This window comes from Ceratotherium simum, chromosome 15 (assembly GCF_057802395.1).
Source record: "Ceratotherium simum simum isolate JZ-2026a chromosome 15, ASM5780239v1, whole genome shotgun sequence".
In the NCBI taxonomy this organism is placed as follows: Eukaryota; Metazoa; Chordata; class Mammalia; order Perissodactyla; family Rhinocerotidae; genus Ceratotherium; species Ceratotherium simum.
In genome coordinates this window covers 50192706-50205152 of record NC_141914.1, presented here as the reverse complement: position 1 = coordinate 50205152, position 12447 = coordinate 50192706, and the positions used below count along the sequence as shown (strand labels likewise).

The window sequence follows — 12447 nt, the reverse complement described above, 5'->3', positions numbered from 1 at the left end:
TACATAAAGTGATGGGCAAAAGACAAAATAATTAGCTTAGCAATACAGTATTTCTAATTTATTGACAAAGCTAAATAGAAGAGCAGAGGAACAATGCCAATTGGAAGTTATTTCTTCTCCTTCTCTTTCCTGTGTTTTCACAGTCTCTCCCTCTGTACTGGCTCTTTCTTCCAATCAATAAACATGATATGGTCTCTCCTCTCTCTCATTTCATTAAACCATCTCCCTTGACCCTAACCTGCATTTTCCGCTAACACTTAAATTTCTCTCTTTTCTTAATCAAAGTTCTTGCAAAGGTCTCCATTTCCTCCCATTTATTCCTCAACATACTATGATTCACTCCTCAAACCATTGCATCCTATACTTGACTTCAAGCACCTCAAGGAAACTCTGTAAGTCATTTCTTAGCTCTCAAATTCAATCTTACTCTTTGATACTTATGGCGTTTGGCATCTTGCCTGTGCCTGCTATTGCTCATCACTCCACTCCATCCTTCTCTACTCCCCTGGCTTTTGAGAGACAACTTTCCTCTGGTTTTCCTTTTACCCTTCTGTTCTCTCTCTGTTTCCTCCATGAGCTCTTGCTAAATGCTACTGGTCCCCAGGATTCTGCTTCACTCTACATAACCTTTTGGCATGCTCTTATCTACAACCATTATAACCATTACCCATTGTCTAGAGTAATTCTAATTTAATATGTCTAATCTTCTTACTCAGAAACTCATTTATTCAACTTCCTGTTGGATATTTCCACCTAGGATCCGCAAGTCTCCAACTCAGTGTGCTCCAAATTGAAACCGTCACCTTCCTTCCTAAACTGATGCTTCCTCCTGTATTACTTACCTCAGTTAGTAGCATTAAAAGTCATCTAGTTATCCATGCTAGAAACTCAATGGACATCCTGAACACCTTTCTCTCATCTACCCCTCACAGTCAGTCTAGATCCTGCCAATCCTACCTCCTAAACATGCCTCAAATATTTTCTGTCCTTTCTGTGACTGTTCAGTTAGGTCTTCTTCCTTGTTACCTGAACAACAGTCTTCTTGCTGATCACCCCATCTCCAGTCCTGTCCCCTTCATATCCACTCTTCACAGCTGACAAAGTGAGTTCTCTAAAACACAAATCTGACCGTGTCACTCTTCTGCTTTCAACCTTCAGTAGCTCCCCATTAACCACAAGATAAACCTGAAGTTCCTTACTGTGGCTTACTGTAGCTCTCCATTATCTGGTCCTTGCCTATTTCTCTAGCGTTATTTTTTCACCAAAACATGCCTTCCATTTCTAACTCTAACAACATATAACTTCTAGTAGCTTTCTATACACATCATGGTACCTAAACCTTTGGGTGACTTCAGTCTATCTTTTCTCCCTGAAAGGTTCTTTTACATTCTCTGCCTCCCCCTGGGTAACTCATCCTTTAAACTGCAGTTCAGGCACCCCCAACCCCATCCCAGCCCCACTGGGGTGGTTTAGGTGGTCTTCACTCTGCTTCCATATTACCCTCTGCACATCTCTACCAATACACCCAATAACACAGTCCTGCAATTATGAGATCTCATTAACATTGGTATCTTCAGTGCCAAGCACTGTGCCTGGCATGCAGTTAGCATCCAGTTAATGTTTAATAAATCATTGAGGGTCTTGGGCCAAAGGCTTTAATGACTCTAGTAAAGATCTCATTCAAGTTTATTGTCAAAATATAGCTCTTCTATGAACTGATGAGCAGTCAGCTATGAGGATAATTATTAGCATGTTTAAAGTGTCCTGAACAACTACTGTTGAGTTTTACTTTTTTAAAATTTAAAAATAATTTTGGTGTGAGGTTGACTTTTCTACATAGGTTGTGTGCCAAAACAATTTTCTTATAATTAGGTTGTTATTGTAAGATAACAAAAAAATCTGTTCAGTTATGTCATAGAACTTTATAGTACAAAGAGTGAACTCGGATGTATGCAAATTAAAAAAAATTATTTCGGAGGTTGGAGGAGCCCAGGAAAGATGTAGACTGTGACAAGAGACTCTAACTATATTACAAATGTATTAAAAAAATCTCACTGAGGGAGGATGGGGGAAAAGGTGTTGACCTAAGTAACTTTGGAAATGAATGGAGTCTATAAGATTAAAGGCAAAAGAAATACTCTAATTGATAAAGTTGTTTCCCATTGGGGTATAGGTTAACCATTTTGATACTACTATACATGTGTCCTGGAAGTGAACAATTAAGTAAATGATTTGGCAGACTGTGATAGCCAGTTTTCTCACTGTTGAAGTGGGAATTTACAGATAAGGAAGGGGAGGGGCTAGAATGATCCATGCGGTAATGGATCAGAGTTGGAGATATCAGGATAAACTTATGTTTAGCTTAATATAGATATAGATGGCTATATATAGAAATATTTACAGATATGTGTACATATATGGGTTATTATATACACCTATATGTCCTTGCTCTGTCAGCTGAGAGAGCCTAAAATAAATGATACTCCAGTAGTAATGAGCACACCTAGTGCCTAAATCTTGGTTCTAATATTCTTTAATAAAAGAAATCAAGGGTCCTTGGAGAAATGGCTGATTCCAGGTCTGGGACAGGAAATATACAAGATAAGCCTGGAGCATCTTATAGCGCCAGAAAGTAAGGAAGTGCTTGATGGGGGTATGTCAGTCAAAGGGGCATAGGAGCTAACTGAAAGAGCTTCTAATGGTGGAAACTGGAACAATTTAAGCAACAAATTAAAAATGTATTGGATGATAATCCAAAGTACAAAATAAATATCCATGAGTGTGTACTGATATAAATATATGACTGAATAAATTAATACATGGAGAAGAGATAAATCTCCTGTACAGAATAATTCCAAATAAATTATATAGATACTCTGTCCTAAAGGAACATTAACTCCCCACTCCTTAAGTGCCAGCTGTGCACAGTGGCTTCCTGCCAAAGAGTACAGTATGGAAAGGAGGGGAAAAAAATCACTTTACAGTGGAGAAATGTGACAAGCAGTACCTCTGCCAGATGATCAAGGTCAATGTCAACAGTCATAAGTTACAGTGATTGTACATACCCTTGATATGAAGTGATAAAAATGTCATGTTACCTCTGTGATCTTCCTCCCCCAAATCCATAACCCTAGTCTAATCATGAGAATAACGTCAGATAAATTCCAGTAGAGGGGACTTCTACAATATTCCTAATCAGTATTCCTCAAAACTGCCAAGTTCACCCAAAACAAAGGAAGTCTGAGAAACCGTCACAGCCAAGAGGAGTTTAAGTAGACATGGCAACCAAATAACTAAATGTAATGTGGTATCCAGGATGGGATCCTGGAATAGAAAAAGGACTTTAGGTAAAAACTAAGGAAATCTGAATAAACTATGGACTTTAGTTAAAATGTACCAATATTGGTTCATTAATTGTAACATATGTACCATCCTAATGTACAATGCTAATAATATGGAAAACTGTGCAGGGGGTAGTGGGAGCAACAGGAGAACTCTGCTCTATCTGCTCAATTGTTCTGTAAATCTAAAACTGTTCTAAAAATAAAGTTTATTAATAATAAAAAAATGAAAAAAGGTAATGATTAAAAAAAAAAACTAAGGCTAAAACAACTATAACATTTTATAGTTAAAGTAATCCTTTGTTCTAAAAATTATTTTTCCAATGTAGAGTCTGGAAAAATGAGTTGTCCAAATTCCTATAAAGATTGTAAAAAGCAAAACACCTCCACTGATTAGAAGGAAATTTACTGTAATTAGGCCACAGGTTCAGAACAACAATTTCCTCTAATTGGATTTGTCAAAGTGTTCCTGCAGGTATTGATTTAATTCAATTCAATACACGTTTATCGAACATCTGCTATATGAAAGGCCCTTAGTTTGGCACTGGGTAGTAGATATAAAAGACACGGTTCCTGAAACTAAAGTCGTTAACATCCCGAAGAGCATAAACACATAACACAAATAGTCAAATACAAGGCAGGATGTAAGTGAGAATGCGGGACAGAGGGAGAGGTCGTTCCAAGAAAAGGTACAACATTGGGAACGTGCAAGGCATTTGTAATGACTGAGGAGGAGGCCAGTTTGGGTGGAGCATATACTGTGGCAATTATGGGCCCCAGGGATGAAGAGAGTTGTAGGGCACTAGGGATACAACATGAGCAGAGCCACACTTCTACAACACTAAGACCAGAGCCTGACCAATGGATGGGAGGGCAGCGAGGGGACTACTACAATAGCCCCGGGTGGGCAACGGGGTCATGGCCTTCTAGGGAGAATGGAAAGGAGAGAACACAAAGGTGTGTGGCCTTCATTGTCCAGACTGCATTTTGTGACACTGTACAAAATTCAGTGACTATGGCAGGGGTAGATGGTCCTAATGATCAAGACTGCCTCACATGTACTGTTCTGAAGCATGTGCTGGCACTTGAGGGAAGATACTGATGCAAAAGGATGCTTCTTTGACTTGCTTGATATGATGCACATCAACTTACATGCCTTATTTTTTCCAATAATAAAAATAGTACATGTTCATCATCAAATTGGGTAAAAATAAAAATCCCTCATAGTTTCATAATCCAGGGAAAATCACTATTATAATTTTGCTCTATTTCCCTCCACTCATTATTTTTCTATGCATGAGGCATTGGGAAATAGTAAAATTGGTTAGTTAGCGAATACAGTATTAGATATGTACACTCTTATATGTTATACCTTATACTATAAATATGAAACCAGCTCTGTATGTAGAAAAAGTTGTTTGTACATCAGAATCTATAGCTGCTTGTCTCAATGGTTAGGATCTATTTCTGAGAAGCTCTTTTGTATATATTTCACGGTAGTGAACTATGTTGCAATGTTTTAATTTTTTGATCTAAAATATGTAGCACAAAATGTAAAGGCTTATCTTAATAGAAAATAAAGGTGATAAGAATGTATATAAGAAGCACTCTAACTCTGAAATACCCTATTCCTAAAGAAACAATTATTTTATAATGGATTTGTTAATAGTGTGAAGTTTCTTAGGCATACAACTATTATGCTGTAGCAGAATAGACTGTATATATTTTATATTCACAAAAAAATGCATGTATTTACCAAATTGGAATAAACACACACACATACTTCTTTCCTGCTTTTTCTCTGAGTATAAGATAATTAAACATTTTAAATGTTCTTTAATGGATGATCATTTCAATCTGTCTAAAATTTACCAATTCTTCAAGAGCCATGTCAACTTTTGCCTCCATTATAAGCATTCAATGATAGCCCATTTATTATTTCTCACCTGGATTACAGTAATAGATCCTCTGAATTGCTTTACCAGTCTCTAGTCTGTTCTCTTTCTAAATCATGTTGCTGAAATGATTTCCTTCAAACACAGCACCGATCATGTCACTCCCCAGCTCAAGAGACTTTCAACAGTTCCCCAATGGCTACATGATAAAGTGCACACTTTTTGGTCTGGTTTCACTAGTCCAGATCCCCATCCTCCCATACACTCTACATTCCCACCAAACTCAACCTTCACTTCAACTCGCCCCTGACTGAGATTCTAATATTACCCCATGTTCCTTTCTATCTTGATGGCAGTTATTTGTGTACCTGTCTTTCCTCTGGATTAGGCTATAAACTCTTTGAAGCCAGGACTTGCAATTTCAGGTCAGTGCAATTAAATGTAAATCAGTGTCCCCCACTGAGGACCAACTCTATTCCCGACACCATGCAAAGTGTTAAGAGGAGAGTTGAAGAGACGAGACACAATCCTCACCCTCAGGGCTCTCACAGCCCAGAGAGGACGACAACATGTAATACATATCCCAATTCAAGGCCCTACATGAAACTGCAGGAATTCACACAAGATACAGTGGCAGCACCGAAGAGGGCACAGGCTCCACCTGTGTGGGCTGGGCTGTGACTAGGTGATTTCTAAAGGGACAGGGGAGTGCCAGACAGCAGAGAGCAAGTACAGCATGGTCTATTCAGGCAATTGTAGAAAGGTGGCTGTTTCTATATTGGGGAGAGGTCACAGAGGATCTGCCTTTAAAGGTAGGAGGGTAAACACCATTAACAGCTTTGCAAAATATGACAGGAGAGTTAAAAACCAAATGTGACTTAACATCTCTTCCCAGGCTGTCTTTGGTTATTCTTCCAAATATTAACATTACTCTGAAGTTTTCCATTTATTATTTTGTCTCTCTCCAACTAGAATATAAACTTTGGAAGGCAGCATTCATGTATGCACTTCTTGAACGCCTCAAAACCCTCAGGGTGGTGTCTAACACATAGTGAAAGTTTTACCAATCTTTTAAATTCATAATCCACCCTCATCCTGATAGTTGTATGCTCAGTGCTTAAAGGGAATTCAAAACATCTGTTTGAAGAATTAACCAATGCTGAGTCAAGACAAAAACTGAAAGCACTAGCATATTTTGCAGAAATGTTCTGGATTAGTGATTCTGCCTCTAGAACAATTTTTTTTGTGGTTAAAAAAAAGCAATTTAATGCAATTGTTTCAAATGTCATATTTTAGCATATTTATGGTTGTCAATAACTGGGTAATCAACAGTAAAATAACAAGTATGGATTTTCAGCTATGCTAATTGGATTTGCCTCTCAGAATTGCTCATATGTAACCATGATTAATCAATGGATGACATTTCCTGCAGACTAGCCAGCCTTGTCTCTCTTCTGCTGGACAGGACAGTAATCTGTGGCCCAAAATGGCATGTTCTCTATAGGGAGTGAGTGTGGTGTGATGATCAACACTAGCAGCTGAGCCAAAGAAATGGAAGTGAATGAGGAGCGAAGTTGGAAGAGTTAGCATCGCACTCTATCAAAATTATAGGAAACGGGAGCAACAGCACCTTGTGTTTCTTTGGGGGAGGAAACAAGAGATGTATGTGAGTGTGATTGTGTGGATATGTTTGTTTGAATTGGGGAAGCAACAGGGGAAGAGGAGAGGTTCTTTCATAGGATCAAGCCCAATGAGAAAAAGAAAAAGTGAGTCTCCCCCTCACTGAAAAAAAGAAAAGAAAAAAAGTAAAGATTATAAATACTAAGAGAAATATGGGTAAGTGTAAATACAGATATAAATATCCAAAAAGAAGACTGCAAAGAGACTGACAGAACATAGGTGGCTAAGCCACAGGCCACAGAAAAAAGGATCATGTAAAAGAGACAATGAAGAAGATGAAGTGGAAAGTCGTAACAGGGAAATATTCACATCAAACACTCAGAAGTTTCTCAGCAGGATTACTTGACTCCTAACTCTTTTCCTGGGATGCTACCTCATGCTGGCACGTGCATTCCTCCTTATTTAGTGGTGATGGGGGTGATGAAATATATGTCTCATGTTGTTAATTTTAACCCTGAAATGTCATTGCCCATAATTTCACTCTTTCAGTTGTAGGGGGACAGGTACGTGCCAACAGTTTGGCTATCAATATCATTTACCCTGGAGATGACAAGAACCAAGAAAGTCAGCAAAGGGACAGTCAATGCAACACAGCAGGGATAAAGCACATACAGTCCAAGAAACACTATGTAGTCTAAGTGACTGTCTGCAGAAAGAGGTAATTATTGAACTATGCTCTAATAAAAACTTGGATCCCAAAAGTTAATTGATCCTGCCAGAGATCCATAAACGATCTTATATTTAACTTATATTTCTTGTCCTCTTATTTTGGAGACCTAGCCCCTCCTGGCCAACATTTAAAAAGTAGTCCTCTTACATCAGTCTGGGTATGTCACTGACAGCCACTGTCCCATCATGGGTCTCGCTCTCTCCATCTTCTTCCTCTTCATCACTACTTTCCGACTCCTCGCTGGAGGAGGAGTAGTCAGTCACCTTCTTCAGCGGGCGGTTTGTTTCTTCAATCCGGAGTTCTCTTAATTCTTTGGCCAATGCCGTCAGATCCTACAAAAGGAAAGTTTGCTCAGCATATATGAATTGTAGATATGAACAAAGCTACATGTCTCAGCAAGTCAGTGCTCCAGCTTAAGCAACAAGAAAAAAAGCTCTATATAGAAGTGTTACAAACATAGTTACTGCATGGGAGTAAGAAAACGATGTTTGTAGTGCGCAGAAACTAGAAAAGAAAGATGAAATAAATTTAAACTTTGTTCAAAACCAATTGCTAGACTGAGACTGTTCAGTTCTGAATTTATATATATATATATATGTGTATGCATGTTGTGTGTGTACACATATATACAAACATAGGATTCTCATTTTATTTTGGGAAGGTGAAGTTGGTCACCCTCAGAATTAATGGGAAAACACATGGGATTAGAAATTGTTCCCCAATATTTTGGGGCTCCTGCCCAAGCCACAGTCATGGCCTTTCCCTCTTATAATTGCTACTGTACCAAAATCTAGCATCAGTCACAGAACAGAGCAATTCCCAAGGTTCCAGCTACTACAGTGACTCATTTGGTGTGTCATCATTCCCTGGAGAGCAGAGGTACCATATCACATAATGGCCCATCCCAAAGCCCAGTGTCACTGAAATTTATAGCCACAGAACTGAGTTAAGAGGAAAAATAAAAAAAACAAAGGGAGTTCTCTTCCAGAATGATGGATGTTTCATTTTCTTTTGTTTTAAATGGCAGTCACCTGGCAGAAACCCTGGCAAAGAATACTGAAATGAATGTGCAAACACCAAAAGGAAGAGATAATTTTTCAGTTTTCCATGAATATGATGAAACTTTTGCCTTATGGATGTGATGATGTGGTATTTGATCACCAGGCACATTGCAGGCAGTGTGCTGAGTATCTGACTACCCTTTACTTTACATGCTTTCAGAGCAATGCAGAGGGAAGCAGTTCTGCAAAAGCATGGCCGCTCTAATTTGCATGGGTAAACTGCCCATGGCACACAGCATGCAAAAGAGGAAAAAGCAATTTGACATCAGTCTTACCATTTCTCCCTATATTAGTGACCCATGTGGGAATCAGAGCATTCAGTGAGAGACAGGGCATTAGGGAGAAAGACACTCATTGAAAGATACTAAATCCCACAGTTTTCTTATGGCCATATTCTCTCTTTATTTCAATCCAGAAATGTATTTCTCTAATTCACCTGATGTAGGATTAAAGCAATGTAGGTGATATAAATAACATTTGGTAATCTAGCTTAACTGGTTAGAAGAAAAACTGTGACAAATGAGTAGAAAAACTGTGACAAATGAGTATAATTAAATTATAATTATTATTTTAAGAAGATAATAAATCATCGTGTTTCTTTACTGTCACCTATATGTCAGGCATTACTATGTTGGTTAAGACCAGGAGAGGAAACATTTCAGGTGTTTTATTTGGTCTAGAAATTTAGGAAGTTCAAGGCGTAAGTGAAGGAGTCATTTCTTTCTAATTTCATAGAAATCAAAGGGAAAGCAATAATGACTTTTAAATTTGCTCTAAAGTCACTTGATTGAAGCACTTGGAAGGGGAAGTCTTTGAAAATTCAAATTGTGCATTTTCCACCCAAACCCACGTTCAGGGCTTTCACACACATACACACGTGCACACGCACACGGCCTCAATCTCAGTGGATATATTTGCCCCATCCGTGAAAATGAAAATAGAATTGTATTAAAAAGACTCAAAGGTGTTTAAATATAATGTATACCTTTAAAGGAGAGGAAAATTACCACATAGAATTTTATGCAAATTTATTTCTGCTTTCTTTGGCAATGGGCCAAAATAGGAAAAGCTAATATTCAGATATCAGCTTTTTACTATTTATTTCCTCTTGACAGTGTTTATCAAATTGAGAAGGAAGTGAAGGGTATGCTATACTTGAGCACATTGGGAAAATACAGTCTAGATATTTGTTAAGGCTATGAATGGAAAATGATATTATAATGTTCCAAACCAGTAAAATAATAACAAATTAGATAAATTTTTTATTTTATATTTTGTCTTCTATATGTTAGAAACATGTTAAGTCTCATCAAAGAATATAACTAGAATTTAAACTGTTACTTGTCATTAAAAAATACATTTTATTATAATTTAAAGAGAGAATATGGTTTAAAAGAGTTTATTTCTAATGTCAATAATTCTGAGTAAATATAATAATATTAGCTATGATTTATTTAAATTAATAATACATTTTCCCCATGGTTGTTTTTCCTTATCTCTGACATTTCAGAACAAGAAAAGGAGATTTAAAAAAATCAAAACTATTTAGAAATATTTAGCTGATCCAAAGCCCATTGATTTAAAGAAACCTACACTTATTAAAATGACCTAAATTTTTCCAAACACTGTATTTAAGAACACGTTAAAGTTATGACCTGTTTTACAATTTTGGTTTTAATTAGAATTTTTTTTGCTTCTGTGTGATTAAAAAGCTATCTTCCTGAAACATTAGAAATAATTGCAAATTCCTTTTAAGTTTAATTGGTAACAGCTTGGAGGGTGAGACATATATGAAAATCCCAAGGTAACAATAATTTGTAACTCAAAAGTAATACCCCCCCAAAAAAAATTAATTTTCCATTGCCAATAGGCTACATGTTTAGCTGAAGTTTTGTTCCTTATCCATCCACTCTGGAAAAATTTACAATAGCAAAGTTATAGGAAATAGACATGATCTAAAATTGACACCATTGAGTTCAGATCCATTTTCATACATTTTATTTTCTGACAATACCAATTTTCTCCATATAATGAGTTTTTGTGGTAATTTATTGTTTGGCTGTCTCAAGCCTGGAGCTAAAAAGTATTAAAAAAAGGGGGAAAAAGTGCTATTTAGCATGAAAATATTTGAGAATGTATAACTGAAAAAGAAATATGGCAAAATGGTAAGATTTTTCGACTACCGAGTAAATGTGAAGATAGTTAAGAGGCCCTTACCCAAGAGTTTCTTTGATGTAACACTTTTTAGAATCAACTTGATATAATTTTTCATTCAAAAAAACTTATCTTCTGACAGTTATGAATGCCTTACCTAAAAGGGTGCTTTTTTAAGTCTCTTTTTAGAAACAACATGGTTTATTCCAATCTTAGTGCAAATTTTTAAACTATTAATATAATAAAGATTTTTAAGCTGGTCTTTTCTTTACATATTAAAATAATTTATTTCTTTTTTAGGAAATCTAAAGATATGAGATTGGGGAAGTCACTTAACTTCCATATCCTCATCTAGTTATTGCTCAAGTTCTGTCCGAACTATGGATGTGCTCTGGAATTTTTCAGATTCCTACATACTAATGAAAAAATAACGGTAGAGCCAGTTTTTACTTATGTATATAATCTTAATGCCATGTATTTAATTGTGCTAAAGTAAAAAGAATATTTATTTTCAAAGGATATATGAAATAATCACAGACTATACTGTACAATTTCATATTCCATTAGAAAGTTATGCCAAATTAATGGACACTCCCCCAGATTGATTTTTATGAACATTCAAACCATTACATTAGCAATAACAAGCAACAAGTTTTCAAAAAGAGTTTTAAGACTTTTCATTTCAATCCTGGGTTACCTAAATGGCAAATGAGTCACTGGAGAGAGAAGTCATATCAAAACCTGGGAATGGAGATAGGAGAAAGATTTTTTTCAAAGTTTCTCAACTGTGGCCCTATTGACATTTGGGGCTGGATAACTTTCTATTGTGCGTTGTTCTCCTGTGCACTGCAAGATGTTTAGCAGCATCTCTCTGCTCTGCCCACAAGATGCCAATAGCACTGCTTCCCACCTCCAAGTTGTGACAACCAAAACTGTCTCCAGACTTTGCCAAATGTCTCCTAGGGGAGCGTAAGGAACAAAAGGAATCATCCCTGGCTGAGAACCACTGGGTTAGGTAGAACCAAGTAATCCTGTATTTTTAGTGTTTGGATCAGTGATACTCAAGGGGTAGGATTATCAGAATCACCTGGAGGGCTTTTTCCAACCACACACGGCCCCAGAGATTTTGGGTACAGCTCACACTCCCTCAATTACTTATAATTACTTATACCTCTGTTGCCCCCTCTCATCTCTGTCCAGTGTGCTAGAGTATACCAAAATGAATAAAGCAAATTTTAAAAGCCTACAATATCCTGGGTTAACCCCTGAGATGAAACCCCTGAGAACCCTTTCCCTCATGACGGCCCCTCCACGACAATTTCTGGACTCATGAGATTTCCCTTTGAGTTGTGCACACACACAACCATTTTATTGGCAGCCATAGCACTAGAACATTGTTCTCTTTCTTCTGCTGTTTGGGAGAAAACTGATAAAAGTTATGATAATCCCTGTCCTTCTCACTATTATAAGGGAAAGGGGCAAGACTGTGTCACAGAGCAATAAAAAACATCCCACTTTTCCTTTCTATATATGCCATCCACACTCTGTAGACATGTGCAGTCTCACTTTTTTATAAGCAATAATCCTTTAACTATGATAATAACTTTCTAAATCACTCTGAGTGGTGAGGCTGTCATAATTCTGAA

At 37.0% G+C, this 12447-nt stretch overlaps 1 protein-coding gene across 2 annotated transcripts in view; it reads right to left on the bottom strand.

Annotated features, from left to right (window-relative positions):
• TNIK (TRAF2 and NCK interacting kinase) overlaps nucleotides 1–12447 on the bottom strand; it is a 389733-nt gene that overhangs the window by 35975 nt on the left and 341311 nt on the right. For both annotated transcript variants that reach the window (XM_004424740.3, XM_087440033.1), the window contains exon 20: nucleotides 7734–7918. In XM_004424740.3, the coding sequence (XP_004424797.1) occupies nucleotides 7734–7918 (185 nt within the window). The remainder of the gene's footprint in view (nucleotides 1–7733; nucleotides 7919–12447) is intronic.